At 41.9% G+C, this 19,782-nt stretch overlaps 1 protein-coding gene across 3 annotated transcripts in view; it reads right to left on the reverse strand.

Moving 5' to 3' along the window:
- The window catches only part of LOC141541684 (cytochrome P450 4A11-like), a 72,331-nt gene that overhangs the window by 38,195 nt on the left and 14,354 nt on the right, over positions 1-19,782 (reverse strand). For all 3 annotated transcript variants that reach the window (XM_074266022.1, XM_074266020.1, XM_074266021.1), the window contains exons 2-6: positions 16,029-16,170; positions 13,033-13,077; positions 12,449-12,576; positions 2,793-2,917; positions 5-159 (exon numbers count right to left, since the gene is read on the reverse strand). In XM_074266022.1, coding sequence (XP_074122123.1) covers positions 5-159; positions 2,793-2,917; positions 12,449-12,576; positions 13,033-13,077; positions 16,029-16,170 — 595 coding nt within the window. The remainder of the gene's footprint in view (positions 1-4; positions 160-2,792; positions 2,918-12,448; positions 12,577-13,032; positions 13,078-16,028; positions 16,171-19,782) is intronic.

A 19,782-nucleotide genomic window follows, 5' to 3' on the forward strand; every position in this document is an offset into this window, starting at 1 on the left:
ATACCTGTGTACCGATGGGACCTTTGGATAGCCCTACGGGTTCTGTGGCCTGCAGGGCTGAGCCAGTAGATGATATCACTGTGGAGAAATCCATTCTCTATTCGAGAAGTCAGCAGGTAGGTTAGGTCATGAACAGCTTGGATGTAGGAGTTTGAGTTCCTGAAGGGAAGGAGAGACAGAAGAGAGAGAGCATGACCTTCAACCTCACTCTGAAGTGTCTCCAAAGTGAGTTTGTGCCACACCTAGCATCCCCTGCAACCTACTCTTTCCTCTTTCTCTCCTGACTGTGCTCTTTTTCAGCCTTATTCCATCAGCCCTGGAGCCATCTGTCCTGTTCTCTAAACCTTGAACTAAACAAGACCCCCTAGAGCATTCCATCACACATCTCTCAGGGGTGGCCATCACAGCTCCATAGACAAAAACCTAGTGACTGCAGATCTCTGGCTGAAGGGGAATCAGCAGGACCTGGGCACTGATTCTGGATAGTGTGAAAGAGGAAAGAGACAAAGTTAACAGCAGCATTTCATGTATAAATGCCTAGCTAACTCATCATCATCTCCTGGGGAGCTAGCTACTCAACTAGTTCTCAAGGCACCCAACTAGGGAGTGAATTAGGCATCCAACTAGGGAGTGAAAAAACCTGCCTTAGCAATCTAAGGAGCTCAGTCAAGTTCCAGCTTTGAAACCTCCTAATTGTGTGACTGAATAAGTCACTGAACCTCTCTGTGTCTCATTTTCTCATCTGTCAAAATGAGAAGGTTGAACTAAATAACTTCTAGGGTATCTTCCAACCTGAAATCTTTGCTCTCATGACACAACGGTATTCCCCATCTCCTCTAGCCAGTATTGAACTCTAGCATCATGTCTTCTCTCTTCCTCTCTCCTTATTTCTCTCTTGTCTCCATTTCTCTCTTTCCTATCTCTTACCTATCTCCTTTCATCTGTCACTCTTTCCATCTTACACCCCTCTAACCTCCAATATTCATTCTTCTTTCCTTTATTTTCCTTTCCTTTTTCTTTCTGTCTCTTTGTGTCTATTTGCTCTGTGTGTGTCTCTTCTCTTTCTCTCCCCATTGCTTTGTCTATCTCACCTTCTGTCTCTTTTCTTTATCTCTCTTCATCTGTCTATGTCTCTGTGTGTGTGTCTCTCTCTCCCCTTCCACTTTTGGCTTTCTGCCTCTCTGTGTCTTCTGTTTCTTTCTTTGTCTCTCTGTCTCTGTGTATCTCTCTGTGTTTCTCTCCCTTTCTCTGTTCTCTTGCTGTCTCTTTGTTTCTCTTCTCTCTGTGTGTCCCTCTTTTTTTTCCTCTTCATTGATTCTTCCCCTATACTCAGAAGCATACTACGATCTCCTTGCATAAAAAAACTTTCCCTCAACTCTATCATATCTTCGATCTATCTTCCCATTACTTTTCATCCCTCCAATTCCAATTTTAAAAACTATCTACACTTTCCATTCTTTCTTCAGCTCCATCTACCAGCTGTAGATCTGGCTTCCATCCTAAACTGCACTGAAAACCCTCTCTGAGAGATGACTAATAAATCTAAACTCCTGGTTCTCCTTCCCTTTGGCTCTTCCTCCTATACTCAGAAGCTCAGATCCCTTTTCATTAAAAAAGCTTTCCTTCAACCTTGTCATCTCTCCAAATCTTTCTTCCCATCACTTTCCATCCCTTCATTTAAAAAACTGTCTACACTCTATTCTTTCTTCCGCTTCACCTGCAACCCATAGATCTGGCTTCCATCCCAGACTCTACTGAAAACACTCTCAAAGATGGTGAGTGAATCTAGTGTCCTGGTTCTCCTTCCCTCTCTCCCTTTGAATTGTATTAAGTTTCCTCTCTCCTTTTGAATTGCTCACTCATTCAACAAGCTTTGTTAAGTGCTTCTTGCATTCCATGCACTATGCTGATGCTGGAGATATAAAGACAAAAATCAAATGGTCCCTTGTCCTCGCAGAATTTATAATCAGTAATCTCCTATTTATCTTCTTCCTGATTCCTAATTTCCTTGTGAGTTTTCCTTGGCCTTTTTCTCTCCTCCCCATGTTCTCCTATGACTAGTCCATTCATTCAGGCAACTTGTTCCATGCCCTTTTTGTGCATACTGACTTTATTTCCCAACTCTTCCTTCTTTAGGCTATATGTTACAAAACAATATTAAAACAATACTTTAATCTGAAGTCTTTGGCCTATCAGAATGAGAAACCCTTATTAGGCTTTCCCCAATAAAAACAACGCACCACATTAAATCCCATGTCCTCCTTACAAAAGACCCAACTCATTTCTAAAGGGAAACTAAGTTAAAATTTAGAGAAGAACCCTGTTCTCCCTACAGACAAAGTTAGGGAATATACAAGGATTGGGTGAGACCTGGAATGATGCACTTTAGAGCATTATGCTTCTTGTTCTTACCCTTTATTAGCATAATGATCAATCAACATAATACTCTCTTCATCCTCATATCTACTCAGGCCACAAAGACATCCTATTCTGCTGTTTGAGGACAGGTATTTTTGTTTATTTATTGCCTGTCTGATAGTTTGTGAGCTCCTTCTAAGAAGGTTTGCTTGCAAGTTGCTTGTTGAATGAATGAATTAAAGATGATTTGCTAAACTATGACAAGCGATTATAGCTGAACACTTGTACTAAGACTTTGGGGACATCCTGCTTTATAAAATTATGTTTCTATTCCTGAAAGAAAGGGAGGGCTCCGTCAGAATACCTGGGATCATTACTAGCATAATTCACTAAGCTCTCTTTATGGACAGTCTCTCAAAAATCCCTCTACTAACCTATCCATCTGGCAGTTACTCTGATGGCTGAAGGCACATTTCATGAGGGAGTCCAAGGTCATTAAGCTGACATGCTCAAAGATCTCCAGGCTCGAACCCTGGTCACTGAGCTTCTCCCATTTGTCCTAAAATAAAAAAAGAATTGATAATCTTGATCAAAGCTCCCCTCTTCCAGAAAGTCCTTCAGTCAGCTATTCAGGCAGTAAGTATTTTTCAAGCATCTACTATGTACCATTCACTGTATGAAGTAAACATCAGAGACACAAAAAAAGCCAAAAGTCCTTGCTTTCAAATCTAATGGGGAAAGATGAAAGAAACACAGACTACATTTCCCTAAATATAATCTGGGCTAACCATAAGTGATGACTGAATCAATATGGGAATTAGATGGTAGAGGGATATTGCTGGCCCATGTTCTGCCAGCTTAATCTGATTCAAGAAGACTTAAAATAAAGTGCTTCAACTCTGGGACTTGGCAATTCTGGGCACTCTACAATGGTCTCATTTTATTACATTTCTCTTCAATGCCAGAAATACACTTGGAGAAGTTGTAGCTACTAGTTCAGAGTTGTCTAAAGAAGAAAAAGAGACACGTAAGCCAAGGTATGGAAATCCTGGAGTTTGCCAGAGACATACTCTACTGTCCAAAGATCTGATGACGTAGTAATTGAGATTACATATGTTCATATTTCTGCCACTTGCAGTCAATAAATCTTGGATCACTAGATTCCAGTTGGTCCCCAATTAAAAGAGGAGATCCTAGGGATGGAAGAGGAACCCTGATTTCTAACTAGTAAGGTAGGATATGGTCTTCTCCAAAATATCTTTGAGGAAGTGTAGAGAATAGGAGAAGTGCTAAGGAGAGGGGGGGGTGCAAATACCAAAAGGACAATAAACTGGATAGAAGGCTGAGTATAAAGGACAGAAAGATGGAGTCAGGGAAGCCTAGATTCAAATCTTCACCTTGGATAACTAATCAGTGTGTTGCCTTGGTAAAACAATCCCTTCACCTCCCTGAAACTCCATTTCTTCTTCTATATCTGGCCCCTATCTCACAGAATGATGTGAAGATCAAATGAGACCCTACTATGGGTAAAGCATTGACTTGTAGGAGCCCAGAAATGTCAGTGAGTTTTGTTCTATTAAACTTCAGACTGCTGAGCTCAATTATAAATCTTTAGATAGAGACACAATCACTGGGCTGGATGGGATCCCACAAGCTTTCTGGCCCAAACCATAAGGTGGACTCCAGAAAAAGTCTACTGTACCGTACTGCTGATAAGTAATCATGCAGCCTCTGTTTGGAAACTTCCATTGAGAAGGACTCCCTCAATCTCTCTACTCTGGGCCATCTTTGATTATTGGAAAGTTCTTCCTGACATCCAGACTAAATCTGCTTCTTTGCAGATGCCCCTGATTCTTGTCTCTGGAACCAAGCAGAACAAGGCTAATTCTTCTTCCACATAACAATCTTACAGATATTTGAAGGCACCTCTCGTGCCCTCCCCCACCATGGAGTCATTTCTCCAGGCTCAACATTTGTGTTCTTTCAACTTGGTCTTCTAACAGGCCTTCCAGTTTCTTAACTGTTAGGTTTCTCACAGGGTACTTATGTACTTAGTTCACGCCTTTAAAGGAGTTCAAACCTTTAAAGGAGTTCGCTCATTGGTCCACACATTAGACTTTACAACTTTAGAGAGCACATAAAAGGACAAGCTCACTGAGAGGAGATGGAGAGCCAGGATTCAGTGGGAAGATTGAGAGTCAGGATTCAGTCAAGGATAGGACTTCCCGGGAGAACTTCAGGGGACTTTGGAGGAAAGGACATCGGGAGATTCAGGGACAAAGAGGACTTTGGGAGATTCACAACTAGGATTGACTTCTGGGAAATCCACAATCCCACTCTTGGAAGCGGAGGATGAGAGGCTGGAGGCTGAAGGACAAACCTTTGGATTCCGCCAAGAGCTCTCAGGAGTCAAGAAGAGAGATAGGCCTCTACTAAAGCTAACCAGGCCCCAGGAAAAGATTCAGGATTTTGAAGGACACAATAAAGGCTCTGAACTTTAACTCCTGGCTGCATTTTGGGATTATTGAGCTGAACTGAAACTAAGGCTGCCTGAAGAAACCTGCTTCCAGAGAACGATTGTAATTTTAGAAAAAAAGAATATTACACTTAACCACTTTTAAGAGTGTCTGACTAAAATGGAACCCTATATTCCTGACATAATCTTCCCCAAAAAGAGAATTGCAAGGCTATCACCTATTGATTTAAATTGAACCTTCTATCTGTTGAAACATTCCTGAAAACTCCTATCACAATGCCTGGCACATGATGATCTTTCATTCGAATAAGAACAAAATTATATCATGAGGTCAAGATCAAAGTACAGTATGCTCAACTGTGACTGCTCAGACCAATACAAGTTTGGAATGCTCTACCACAGATCAGGCACAAGTAGTCCACTTAAGTCTTTATAGTGAAGATGTCTCTGAATGTGTACATCTCACATTTCTTTTGAGCTACTTCAATTCTGTTTTTATCATAGAGCACAGAGCCTTCTTTGACATGCCATGCTGAGAAGTTATTTGCCAGTGTTTCTCATGTCATGCAATTGAATCCAGAGTTCTTCAGGGAGACCTTAAGAGTGTCCTCATGTTGCTTCTTCTGGCCTCCACAAAAGTGTTTTCTGTGTGAGTTCTCTGTAAAACAGTCTTTTAGGCCAATATACTTTTGGCAAACAACATAGCCATCCCATTAAAGTTGTACTCTCTGCAATAAAGTATTGATGTTTGGCAGTTTAGTTTATGAAAGGACTTCAGTGTCCTGCCAGGTGATCTTTAGAACTTTCCAAAGATAATTCAGATGGAAGCAATTCAGTTTCCTGGCATGGCACTACTATGCTGTTCAGGTTTCACAGGCATATAATAATGAAATTGGCACAATGGCTCTGTAAACCTTGACTCATTTGGTAGGCAGTCTCTTTCTCACACTTTTCAAAAAGCTCCCCTTCCACTTTAGTTTTGGCTTATAGCCTTTTCAAGTTAAATTATTTACCATCAGTATAGAAGTTAATCTTAAAACCAATTTCATCCTCATTGAAAGCATCTGACAACATTCCTAAAATGTCATGTTAAAAAACATGGAAGCAAACATACAACACTGCTTCACTCCATTGGTGGTCAGGAAAGCATAATAACATCATCCATTATCCAGGATCCATGCAAACATGCCAACCTAAAACAGACATACAATATTGATGGACTTCTCTGGGCAATCAAATTTCCCCATAAGTTTTCATGTGACTGACAGTATCAAAGGTCAACGAACATTGTGTACAGGCTTCTGTGCCTAGCATTTCTCCTGAAGTGTAGGGCTTTATATCAACACACCCCAGCCCTTTCTAAAGCCATGTTGACTCTTAATTAGAAGATCATCTTTCCAGGACCATCTCCATTAATCTTGATCTATTATCTGGGCACTGAACAATGGCTCTGGAGGAGAAAGGGAGGCTGGTGACCTTACATAACGCATTCTTACTTAAATCCATGTCACTTTCATGTCATGGCATCATCTTCCTGATGTCATGATCCTCTTTGAAAACACAGGACAAAAAAAAAAGCAACAAATAGTATAAAACTCACTTTCATTTGCCTTCTTATTGAACCAAGAATCCTGCATCTACATAAACTTTGCTTGCACTTTGCTTTTGATAAAAGTAAAATGCTGTCTTCTTAGAGACAAATAAAATATCCTGATAGTAAACTCTGTGGAGTTCTTGTTTTTCATTTAACAGCTTTCTGAATTTCCCCATTATTTTCATCAAACCAGTCTTGAGGCTTGAAAGTGTTCTGAGCCAGATGCTATGCACCAAAATCTTTGACAACTGCTCACTCATTTTCTTTGGTGCTATATCCCAAAAATCTCTGAAAACTGCTCACTCATTTTCTGCTCCAGTGTTGGCAACCATGTGTTGGCTGATCTTTATCTCCAAGTTAGCAACAAGCTTCTCCTTGGAAAAAGTAATCTAATCTGTTGACATTAAGTCTTCTGATGGTCACCTTTCCATGGGACCAGTACGTTAGGTGAATGTGAATATTTAGCTTGGAGAAGATAAGTCTATGATCAGTCCAGCACTCTGCACTACACATTAACTTTTCATTCTCACACCCTATCTTTCTCTTCTCTTCACAATGACATAAATCTATAAAGTGCCAATGCTTTGAGGGTAGAACAAAAAAGTTTTATTGAATTTAAGCAAATGGAAGTGTTGGTGATGGGAAGGTCATGAGATCTTCAATAGTAAGTGACCCTGGATATTGCTGTTTCTAACTCCATTTCCCAGAATTTCCTGCCATATCTGGTTGGGTGTGGCTACTTTTCCATTGAAGTCAGTCAGAATCATAAGCCACTTTCAGCACATTGATGATAAAGATCTTCAGGAGTTTATAAAAGTTTTCTTTGATCTCATCAGAGTTCATTATGGTGGGAGTATATGCACTGATGATGGTGGAAGGCACTTTTCTGCAAGTAGCAATTGCGTTGTTATGAGCCTGATATTCAATTTGTTGCTAAGCATAGAAGCTTATTGGTTAAATTAGTTTTGATTGCAAAACCTTTGCCAGCTTCACAGCAAATATTTACTGTGGATACTCCAGCAAAACATGTATTCAGTTCCAACTTCAGTAAGCTGGCTATCATTTGCCAGTCTTGTTTCACTTATGGCTACTATTTGGATATAACACTTACTGAGTTTTCTCACAACAAGATTTTATGTTGTCCATAAGTGTACACATTCCATGTACCAATAGCTAGTGGAACCATCTTTGCAAATTTTCATAAATTTTTTGATGTGTTTGTTGTTTCAGTTGCAGGTGGAATCCCAAAATGCCATGGTAAGTAGATCAGTATTAAGTGAAGCAGTCCATTTTAGGGCACCTTTTCTAGTCCCTTCCTCATACCAGAAGGTGAATGGCACAATACTTCAAAAATACTGCCCAGACACCCGGGGGGATACCAAATCCCATTGCTGCTTTACTTCAGTAAGCAAGACAACCCTATGGCCCAGGCCAACTGTGTGCAACGTTGTAACTACAGCTCCCAGTATAGCTGCAACTGCTGCTTTGTCACTTGCCTGTCCCCACAGGACTTTGAGGTGATGTCTTTTGATTCGTGCATAAATTGGACTTAAATGATGCAGAGTTGCAAGAAATCATCAGCCTCATTTACTCTTCTAGAGTCACCAGAATCACTGGACAAAAGTCAAAATGACTGGCAATGGCCCACGAAGCAGTGGATGACATTGTCATCTTTGATATCTTTGATATCTGACCAAGCTCTAAGAACTCCACAGCACCTGCTTCAGCTGCCTTCATGGCATTGAGACAAAATTGTTCTCATCTTCCCATTCCACCAAGGAAAATCTTCATTGCTTGGGGTAGACACCCTTCTAATTCACAATAGGTTTGCAACTTCCAGCTTACCCTCAACCTGGTTTGGACTCTCTACTAAAATGGTTTACCAGAATATGGCCACTGAACATAATATAACTTCTTGGAGCCACAGGTGACAGTTGGGTATGTCAAGCAGACATCTGGAAAAACAGCCCTGGAAAGATCTCAGAAGTCTTCACACCAAAGAATCTTCCCTAAACACACCCTATACCACAACTGATCATCGTGACATAGCTTCCAGTTTCCTCACTATTCAAGCTAATGTCCTCTAGGATGCTCTTCGGTTCTCCAATGACCTTCTCAAAATGTGACATCTAGAATAATATGTTCCTGACATGTTCTGACCCAGGCAAAGAATGGTAAGTCTGTGACCTGTTGATTTATTTTGAGATAGCATTTATGGAAGCTCTTATCACGATGCCTAGCGTGTAATAAACAGTTAACAAATATTTCTTTCCTTTCTTTCATTGCAAAGGCTGCAAGGTTGTCCAGTCTCCTTTCCCTTCCTATGTTCATGTAGTTACACAATAAACAGCTCATTGGTCTTTCTTCCCCTAGTCTCTCTCCTCTCTAATTCATTTCACAGAGCTACCAAATGGATATTCCTAATCTATAACTCTATGTAGTTAACTCGATAAATCTAATTTATAAACTTTTCACATCCCTGTTTCAGAGACACCTGCTTGTTTTTAGGAGAAAATATCAGCTCCTCTAGCACTGAAACACTTCACAATCTAAAGCTCCATCATCTTTCCAAACTGAATTGTGTATTGCTCCCCATCCTAGTTTCTATACTCCGTCCAAACTGAGCTACTTGATGCTCTCTGTATATGATTTGCTACCTTGGCACAGGTCATCTCTATCCCTAGAATGCCCTCCTCCCCAAAGCCATCTCTCAGTATCTTTTATTCTGTTCAAGGCTCAGCTCAAGTACCTCCAATTTTTAGACCTATCATAATCAAAATCATTCTGTATTAATTTTCTATAGATCCTATGTTTTCTTTCAATTGATATGTTGTGACCCTCCTTACAATAGAATGTAAACTCCTCAAGAATAGGTACTCACTTTTATATTTGTATCTCCAGTACCCAGCACTCTGCACAGAAAAAATGAACATATATTTCAAGATCTTTTTACAATTTTGACTCTCCTCCAATATATGTCAGCCAATTCGTCAATAAACATTCATTGTCCACTGGAACTGTGCTGGAGACACAAAGAATGATAAAAATCTCTGCTCTAATGACAACATGCAAACAGATATGGACCAATGAGGTATAGACAGGATAAATAGGAGTTAATTTCAGAGAGAAGGTACTAGTAGAGATCTGAAAAGGATTCCTCTAGAAGGTAAGATTTTAACAAGGAATTGAAGGAAACAAAGAAAGCCAGGAGTTGGAGCTAAAGAGAAAGAGTTCCAGACAAGGAGCATAGGCAGGGAAAATGTCCAGTCAAGAGGAGTCCTGTTCAAGGCAGAGAAAAGAAGTATCACTGGCTCAAAGAATGGGTGTAGAGGTCCAATATTGAATAAATCCATGTCCAGAAAGGTTTTACTTAAGACTGGCTCTTTGTAAGGGGGCCCAATTCAAAACATTGGCTCACCATCTCCCATTACAATGAATGAAAGACTCACTTGAGATAAATTTAGGCTAATCTTGGTGAAGAATGCATGTAACAGGAACAAGGCATCACAAACTATACAATTTTTGGCTCTGTTATGAAAAGTACATTGTTACTGAAAAGTACATTGTTACTGCTAGTTACTGTTTAAAGTTAATGTCAAACTGAAATGTCGATGGGATATACATTAACCCTGGAATGTACACAGTGCCACCTGAGACATGTGATGTTTATGCAACACTAGCACAAAGAATCTATATAAATTCTGGCTCTCCAATCAATAAATGGACTGCTTTGACAAAATCCCGCCTGGCTCGTGTGCTTCATTTCCACACTCATCCTTTTCACTGGAGCTGGCCTCCAATTATGAAGGATAGAAAGAAGAAGAAAAAGTGGAAGAGGCAGGTTAAGGGCTTTGAATGCCAAACAGTACTTTCTGTTTGATCTTAGAGGTTCTGGGGAGCCAGAACTCAGAGAAATACTCCCTAGTAGAGGTCTCTTTTCAAGTTGACATTGATGAACCATTTATGACATTTCTTAGAATCAAGTCTTTCCACCTGTGGCTAATTTATTTAACTATTATCTAGTTCACATCTCTCTACCCTTTATAATTAATGAATAATCAGTTATTAGTCTTGATGAGGTCCTACTGGAGGCAGTTGGCAGAGAATGAGCTAACAGAGTTCTGGTTCATAGTAGGAATTGGCAAAAGCTAGATAATGAGGAACAAAATCTTGGCAAGCTGATCTGCCCAGACCAGCAATAATAAAAATGCCAACCCAGCCAGCCAGCCATTGGTCATGCCATATTTAGAAGTGAATTGACGGGAAAAGTGTTCTATAGAAACTTAGGGAGAAGGGAGAACATATGCCCCTAGCTATGTTTGCGCTCCTATGTTTGCTGTATCTTCAAAGTAAATACTCTTTTGTACATGCTAATTAGTTGGAACTGGTGCTAATCACTGGTAGTTAACCTTAGATAGGAAATATATTAGAATGGGACCAACACCATTAGAGAAAATCATCTTACCCCGTCAAAGGAAGCCCTAGAATCTTCAGAGGAGATCTATCTTTCCTTGCTGGGGAAGAATGAGTGCAGAACTATCAAGACATGAATGCAAAGTAGTTAACTATGAAGGGCTCGCTAGATGAGGCAGATGAGAATGAGAAGAGCTGCATGTAGAAGGAGGTACTTGATCTTAAGAAAGAGATTCTTTCCAGTCAGCTAGGTGGCGCAGAGGGATGGAGCACCAGCCCTGAAATCAGAAGGACCCGAGTTCAAATCTGGTCTCAGACACTTCATACTTCCTAGCCGTGTGACCCTGGGCAAGTCACTTAACCCCAATTGCCTCAGAGAAAAGAAAAGAAAAGGATTCTTTGAGGTAGATGTAAAAAGGTACATTCCAGGCATGGTGGAAGGGGTGAGATATGACAGGGCACAGAAAGGTAAGTACACAGAGAAAGCTAATTTGGCTGATCATTGGAGAGGGAATAACAACATAAAATGAAGTTGAAAAGAGACTTCATCAAATGCTTTGCTTAAATCAAAGGAGACCATTCCACAACATTGCAATCTAGTCACTGAGAAGTCAGGGAGTCCTAGAGGCAAGATGACCTGAGTCAGACACTTACAAGCTGTGTGATAGGGGGCAAGTCACTTCACTCTGTTTGCCTCAGTTTCTTCATTTGTAAAATGGAGGTTATACTAGTTTCTCAGGGTTATAGTGAGGATCAAATGAGATACTATTTATATAGCACTTTAGCACAGTACCTGGCACATAGTAGGTGCTTAATAAATGCTTATTCCCTTCTCTTTGTTTATCCAGTTTTCTAAAAGCAAATGAGATTCTCCTGGTCAAATCTTCATACACAAGAAGATCATCTCTCTACTATGAAGGTTGCCAATGAGGAGAGACTTGACACACCCCATGAGGACTCTATCTCTCTGTGTCTGAAAATGGGTCTAAGATTGTGTCCATATCCTGTCTCTTTGTGTCAGTGAGTACAGGTATGCATCTGTCCAAGGGCACACATGTGCGTCTTGTGTATATTATATTGCTTGTAATTTATTTATATATTTATTTGTTTTGCTGAGACAATGGGGGTTAAGTGACTTGCCCAAGGTCACACAGCTGGGAAGTATTAAGTGTCTGAGACCAGATTTGAACTCAGATCCTCCGACTTCAGGGCTGATGCTCTATCCACATATTGCTTGTAATTTAACAATTTGGTGACCGAGTGCATGGACTGCTGGGTCTGAGTCAGGAGGATCTGAGTTCAAATCCAGCCTTAGACATGTACCAGCTGTGAGAACCTGGATAAGTCATGTAATCTCTGCTTAGTTTTCTCATCCACAAAATGGAAAGAACAACAGCATCCACCTTCCAATGTTGTTGTGAGGATCCAAATAAAATATTTACAAAGTGCTTTACAAACCTTTAAGAACTGTGTAAATGCCAGCTATTCTTCTGTATGTCTGTGAATCTGGGTGTGGATTTACAAGTGTGTGCTTTTGTGTATGTGAATATATATCATGTGAGCGAACACACACACATCCGTGTGTGCACACCATGGGGGAGACTCACCAGCATTACTCGGACAGAGTCAGCCATCAGTGCCACGTAAGGCTTCAGGATGTCACTGTGGAAGGCGGGGGTCAGCAGCCGCCGGTGCTGGTGCCATGCTGAGCCGTTGAGGACCAGCAGCCCTTTCCCTAAACCCCCAGAGATAGACAGAGTTAGGAGGGCAGAAAGAGGCATGGAGGGCCCCAGACCTGGGTCTGTGAGATGGAAAGCCTGTCTGGGGAGGGGAGGTTCCTTTGCTGGAAGTTTCAAGGAGCAGGTTGTCAAGCTAGACATCAGCTATTACTTATCCTACCCTTGGACATGTAAGTCAAGGGAAAGTAGATCTATGTGCCCTTGTGCCCTCCTAAAGAGGGAGCTGTCTACGCCCATGGGGGCTCTGTGTCCCTAACCAAATAGGGACCAGGGTCACAGGATGGAGTAGGAGAGTGCTCCCACTGCCAAGAGCTGCAGTCAGCCTTAGCCAGCTGCTCTGGGAGGATCAGTTTCCTATGAGCCTCCTCGGTGCATTAGGCCTCCTCTATTCCTTCCCTCAGCCTGCACTTTCCCAGCTTCTAGAGACCTCAGCTGAGCCCAGAAACACGTACCGATCCAAGGGGTGAGAAATCTGTAGATCGCATGAGCCTTTGGGTCTGAAATGGGAGCCAGGAGAGAGCCGGTTACCTCAAGAGAGAAAGGAGATCTCTCATTCCCACCAGCCTGCATCTTATATACATACTCACACTCACACTCACATTCACACACTCACATTCACACACTCACACATACATACTCACACACACGCTCACACACACTCACATTCATACACTCACACACACATACTCACACTCACACATACTCACACTCACATTCACACACTCACACACACATACTCACACTCACACATACTCACACTCACATTCACACACTCACACACACATACTCACACTCACACACGCTCACACATACACACCCACACACGCATACACGGGGCAAATGGGGTCCCATCAGGAGGACAAGGATACATCTTAATGGGAAGACCTGAAGGAACACAAAGGTTGTGTCAGAGATGGGAGGAGTTTGAGGCCATCTAGTGCAAATCCCCTAATTTGATAGAGAAGGAAATTGAGGCCCAGAGAGAAAGGAGGGAGCTTGATCCAGATTAGACAAATAGACTGGGAGCAGAGCAAGGATGCAGCCCCATTTGGAGTGATCACTGCCCTTCCTTACTCCCCAGCCTCCCTTATCTCTGAACTTGGTATCCTGACTGAACCAGGAAAAAAATGCTCCTTGAGTCTGCTATCCAGTTCCTCCCAGCCTGACCCCACTGGTCCCAAGTCTGCAGCCCAACCCCCCTAGCCTGAGCCTCACTGGGGTCTGGGTCTGTGACTCATCCCCTCTAATTCCATTCTAATCCCTCCCCCAGAAATGATCATGGCCCTGGCCGTGAGGAGGGAGCTGCTTTGTGCATGTCTGTGGGACTAGGAGGCTCTGAGAGGCTGACTCCAAGCTCCTCGATGCTCTTTTCTGCTGTCTCCTCCTGAGGAAGCCTAGTGATGATAACAAGGGAGTGAGAGGGAAGAAGGAGAGCCTGCTGGGGCCTATCCCTATGATCCAGAAAAGCCCTTAGCCCTTGAGCTCTTTGGCCTTGCCCAGGCAGGCCATATAAAGAGACTGTGGCAGGATAGCTCAAGGTCATTGATCTGGAGCTGGAAGGAAGTTTGCCTGATTGTCTTATTCAGGAAGGAAAGGGGTGACTATTCCTATTTTATAGGTTGGGCTAGTCAGGCCCAGAATCACTCCTTGGAAAGCCGGCCCCACATGTAGTGATCCGTACCCCACAAGATTATCGTGAGGATTAAATAAGACCCTTGGGTGAAGCATTAATCCAAAAGAGCCCTAGAAACATCACTGAGTCTTAGTCCAGCAGATACAAGGTTGGTGAGCAAGTAATCCTTCAGCTCGAGTCCTAGTTAGAGCTGGGAGGTATCCCCAAGGTTTCTGGTCCAAATCATGGGCAGACTCCAGAGGGAATCTCCCTTCCCATACCGCAGTTGAGTATGATCTGGTCTCTGTTCAGAGACGCAGGGTCCCATCAGCCCCTGAGGCAGCCCTCTTCGCTCTGGGCAACATTGGTTGGGGGAATGTTCTTCCTGCCTCCAAGACTAAATCTTCCTCCTTGAAGCTGCTCCTCATTACTCCTGAGCCAAACAGCAAGACCAGTCAGTCATCCCCATGAATTTATCTGGATCTTAGAAAATTACTGGCATGTCTCCCCCCTCTTCCCATTCCCCCAGCAGCATCTTCTCTGCTCTAGCTCCCTAATCACCCCTCAGTCCCTGAATTTCTCCCCTTTGACAATGTTCTTCTTAGACCATAGTGGCCAGAACTGACCACAATCCTCCAGATGAGACTAGTGAGGACAAAGGTCAGCGTGTGTTTGCTGGATCCTGGAGGTTCTTAAAGAACTTGTGGCCCAAGAACTCAGCAGCTTTTTGGGCAGCTACTTTTGTCACATGAGATTGTGGTCCCCTAAAAACCCCAGATCTTTTTCTGAGAAGCTGGACGGTGATTCACAAAGTATCAGTGACCCCAGACAGACCTGCTTGGATTGTCCAGTGCATATCAGCTTCTGAATAATCACAATGTGCCTAGGGACTCCCTACCATGGCTCTACCCCTGATACCCCGGGTGAGTCTTGGGTCCCCTGAATCCAGAACACATATGAAAAGACAGCTGGCACAAACTTGGGAAAGACTGACTTGGGAACAAGAGTCAGGAAACCTGGGCTGGAACCCGGGGTCTGCCCCTTAATAGCTGGTGACCTTAGCAAACCTCTTCTTTCTGGCCCTATTTCCTTCTCTGTAAATTGAGACAACTCAAACTTGTTAAGTGGCACCTAGCAGAGTCAGGAAGCTATAAGCTCAGATTTGGCTTCAGATGCTTCCAATTTTGTGACCCTGGCAAGTCACCTAACTTCTGTCTCAGTCTCCTCATTTATAAAATGGGCATAAGAATAGCACCCACCTCCCAGGCTATGAAGATCCAATGAAATTGTCTATGTCAAGTGCTTTGTAAGTGCATTACTGCTATTACTATAAATGGTGCTAATCTAAATGGTTATCTTCTTCCAAATCCTGTGTGTTTAGAAATATTGGTCTCAGTTTCACAAAAGAAGGGGGGAAAAATCAGTTGAGAAAAAAAAAAAGCTCTAAAATCTCAGCCTGAGGCTATGGGAAATTCCCCCTCCCCTTCCCTCCATCCCAGGCCAGAAAGAAGCAGGGCAATGAACAGCCATGTACCAGCACCAGCCCACCAGATGCCCTGACTCTCCAATGCCCAACACCAGTGATACTGAACAAATGAGCACAGAAGCATCTCCACTCTGGATTGACATGAAGGACAGGTCTGGCTGCTCCCTGGCCTCTCCTTTGGAGCACAGTTTGTGCCAATCTGGTACCTGACCTGTAGACTTTTTGTGGAATCATTGACAGATAGCTTGGTCAGGTTGGTGGCTGTCCCATTCCTCCATCCTATCAGCTAAGTCTTTGGCTGAATGGTTGACTAATCATTGGTTAAAGGGGCCATCAAAGGCTGTTCTTACCTTTCTTGCTCAGTATCACCTTCATGTATTCAGGGTCGTAGACTTGGAGAAAAGGCATGAAACCTGAGAACCACCGGGTAAAAGCACATGGGAATTTCTCTGTCAGAGAAATCATTTTGTGTAGCTCCTCTTCCACTGGAAACTGCAACCAAGAGGCAAACAAACAAATGGAAAGAGAGGATATAAGTCCTGAGAAGGGAATTGGATGAAGTGGGGGATCAGCTCCAAGCTCAGGAGTCCTTTGGAAAAGCCACTGACTAAGGGGGAGTCCCTGACCCAGGCTTACATCTAGCTACATAATGTGCTAAAACTACATTCTAGATTCTTCATATTTGTCCCTGGCCCTGAAAGAAACACAAACTACTCAAGAAGGCTAGTGGCAAAACCATTGACTCATGAGATATGGAACCTTTGGGCAAAAAATTTTGGTATTTAAAAAACATGAGATTTTTCCCCCTATATTTTTGGTAACTTCTTTTCCTTTAAGTTAAAGCTATACTATTGAAATGAGTCATTGAAAATTACAGTGGGCAGTCCTTTCGTAAGTGGCAAGAAACTGAAAACTGAATGGATGCCCATTAATTGGAGAATGTCTGAATAAATAGTGGTATATGAATGTGATGGAATACTATTGTTCCATAAGAATGACCAGCAGAATGATTTCAGAGTCCTGGAGAGACTTATATGAACTGATGCTGAGTGAAATGAGCAGAACCTTAGTGTATAAGGCAACAACAAGACTATATGAAGATCAATTCTGATGAGCATGGCTCTTTTCAACAATGAGATAATTCAAATCAGTTCCAATTGTTCAGTGGTGAAGAGAGCCATCTACACCCAGAGAGAGAACTGTGGGAACTGAGTGTGGACCACAGCGAAGCATTTTCATGCTTTCTGTTGTTGTTTGCTTGCATTTTGTTTTCTTTCTCGGGTTTTTTCCCTTCTCAATTCAATTTTTCTTCTGTAGCAAGATAACTGTATAAATATGTGTATATATATATATATATATATATATATATTGGATTTAACATGTATTTGAACATATTTAACATATATTGGACTGCCTGCCACCTAGGAGAGGGGTAAGGGGAAAAGAGGGGAAAAGTTGGAACAGAAGTTTTTACAAGGGTCAATGTAGAAAAATTACCCATGCATATGTTTTGTAAATAAAAAGATTTAATAAAAATTTTAAATAAAGGAAAAAAAAGTAAAGTTGGAAAAAAATAAAAATAAGAAAATTATAATTTACATTTTTAAAATGGGAACAGACTATAAAAATGACATCACAAACTATAATAATTTCAGGGGGGCAAAACTGAAATGGAAAAGAGTAGACAGGACTTTGCCTGCACTCTTTCTGACTTCCCACAAAATCAATATTAGATCAAGCCTCTGAATGGATTTTGGAGTGACAGAACCTACAAATATTTAGAGTGTAACAAATTTCCAGAAGAAGATATCATGGAAGGACTTCAGGAAAAGTTTTGCCACAATTGAGCAGGGGAAGATACAGTAGAGAGAGGCCCAGAGCAGAGAATCCCCACAGGAAATCTAGTAGGAGACTCATAGTCAAAATACAGCAGCATTGGCTTACTCTATTCTAGTTCAGAAGCCAGTGGATTCACTAGCTGTGAAACTTCCAATGCAACTGCAGAAGACAAAGAGTGAGCCCCTGAACTCCAGAATAACAAGCAGGACTTGGCCAGGCCTACCCAGTGCAGGAAAGAAATCTGCAACACTGACTCCAAGTCAGTGCAAAATCCCTGCCACCCTGTAGAAGAAGCTCAGGACAATCTCCCCTTTGCCCTAGGAGCATTTAAAAATGAACCAAAAAAAAAAAAAAAAAAAAGAGCTCTGACCATATAGAAATTCTATGGAGACAGGGACAAACAAAATACAAGTCCAGAAGAGAACACTCCAAAAGAAGCCTCAAAAGGAGATATGAGTTGGTCTCCAATTCAAAAGGCTCTCTCAATAGAATTCAAAAAGGTTCTTAAAAGAATTAAAAATGGGGAAAGTAAATAAGAGCTTTACAGAAGAGTTTGAAAAAGGAAACACAGAAATAGTCTGAAGAAAACAACTCCTTAAAATATTAGATTTGATTAATGGTGTTTAAGAAAACCACTTGATTTCCGGCCAAGATGGCAGTGTGGAGGCATACAGCTGCTTGAGCTCCATGTTTTCTCTCAGGACTTACTTCATGACAAGCCTCGGAGTTAATGCTTGACCAGAAAAGAAACCCACAAATAATCACCAACAGAAGACATCCTTGAAATTTGCCAGAGAAGGTCTGTCTTTGCTCAGGGGAGGGTCGAACAGACTGGGCTCAGACTGAGGGCAAGCAGCCAGAACAAGACAGGCAGCTCACACAACCTGGACCAGAGGGGGGAGGGGTATGATCTCTTCCATTTCTGCAAAAAGACTTTTAGCCCAGTGTGGACCTTCTGACTTGGCAGCAAGCCAAAAGCAGAAGAGAGGGTGTAAACACCAGAGGTAAAGAATAAAACTCCGGAAAGCCAGCATCTCTGGGAACCCGGCCACCCCCACCCCCACCCAGAATGATTCAGCACATTCTCAGAGCCTCAGAGCACAGATGCAGCACAGCCATCCCTGTCCTGTTAGTGGCTCACTGCTGCTTTCCCCCGCCAGTCTGTAGAGGAAGCCTGTTAATACCATCCAGCCCCATCCCCCCCAAAACAGATCAATTGTTTGTCACTTTGTTTTCTTTGAGTCCTGCTCTGACAAAATGAATAAAAATTCAAAAGGGCTCTAACCATCCACAGCTCCTGTATGGAGAGAGAGCAGACTTCAAACACTGAGGAGACTAAAAGCAGATTGGCTCCAGAGGAATCCCCTAAGGGGGATATGAGCTGCTCCTCAATACATAAGACTCTCATAGAGGAAATCAAAAAGGCTCTCACAAGAGAGCTAGAAAAGAAATGGGAAAAGGAAAGGGAAGCTTGGAAAGAGAGCCTGGAGAAGTCATTCCACGTATTTAAAGACAGAGTGGATAAAGAAAACAAATCATTGAAAAACAAAATTAGTGAGCTGGAAAAAGAAAACAGCTCTCTAAAAAATAAAATGGATGAAAAGGAAAAAAATTCCATAGAAGAAAAAAACTCACTTAAAAACAAAATTAGAAAAAGATATTTAAAAAGTGAGTGAAGAAAATACATCATTGAAAATTAGACTCAAACAAGTAGAAATGAATGGCTCAAGGAGAAACCAAGAAGTAGTCAAGAAAAACCAGAAAAATGAAACAATTGAAAAGAATGTCAAGTACCTTATTAAAAAGACAACAGACCTGGAAAACAGATCCAGGAGAGACAATTTGAGAATAATCAGACTCCCCGAAAAATGTGAGGAACAAAAGAACCTGGACACTATTTTCCAGGAAATTATCAAAGAGAACTGCCCAGGCGTTTTGGAAAAGAGGGTAAAATAGACATTGAAAAAATTCATCAATCACCTACTGAAAAGGACCCTAAAATCAAAACGCCAAGAAATATATTGACCAAGTTCAAGAACCATCAGATGAAGGAAAAAATACTGGAAGCTGCTAGAAAAAAAGCAATTCAGATATGAAGGAGCCACAATAAGGATAACCCAGGATCTAGCAGCGTCCACATTAAAAGAACGAAGGGCCTGGAACATGATATTCCGAAAAGCTAAGGAACTTGGTATGCAACCAAGAATAACTTACCCAGCAAAAATGAGCATCATTTTCCAGGGAAGAAGATGGACATTTAAAGAA

This window comes from Sminthopsis crassicaudata, chromosome 4, assembly GCF_048593235.1.
Source record: "Sminthopsis crassicaudata isolate SCR6 chromosome 4, ASM4859323v1, whole genome shotgun sequence".
In the NCBI taxonomy this organism is placed as follows: domain Eukaryota; kingdom Metazoa; phylum Chordata; class Mammalia; order Dasyuromorphia; family Dasyuridae; genus Sminthopsis; species Sminthopsis crassicaudata.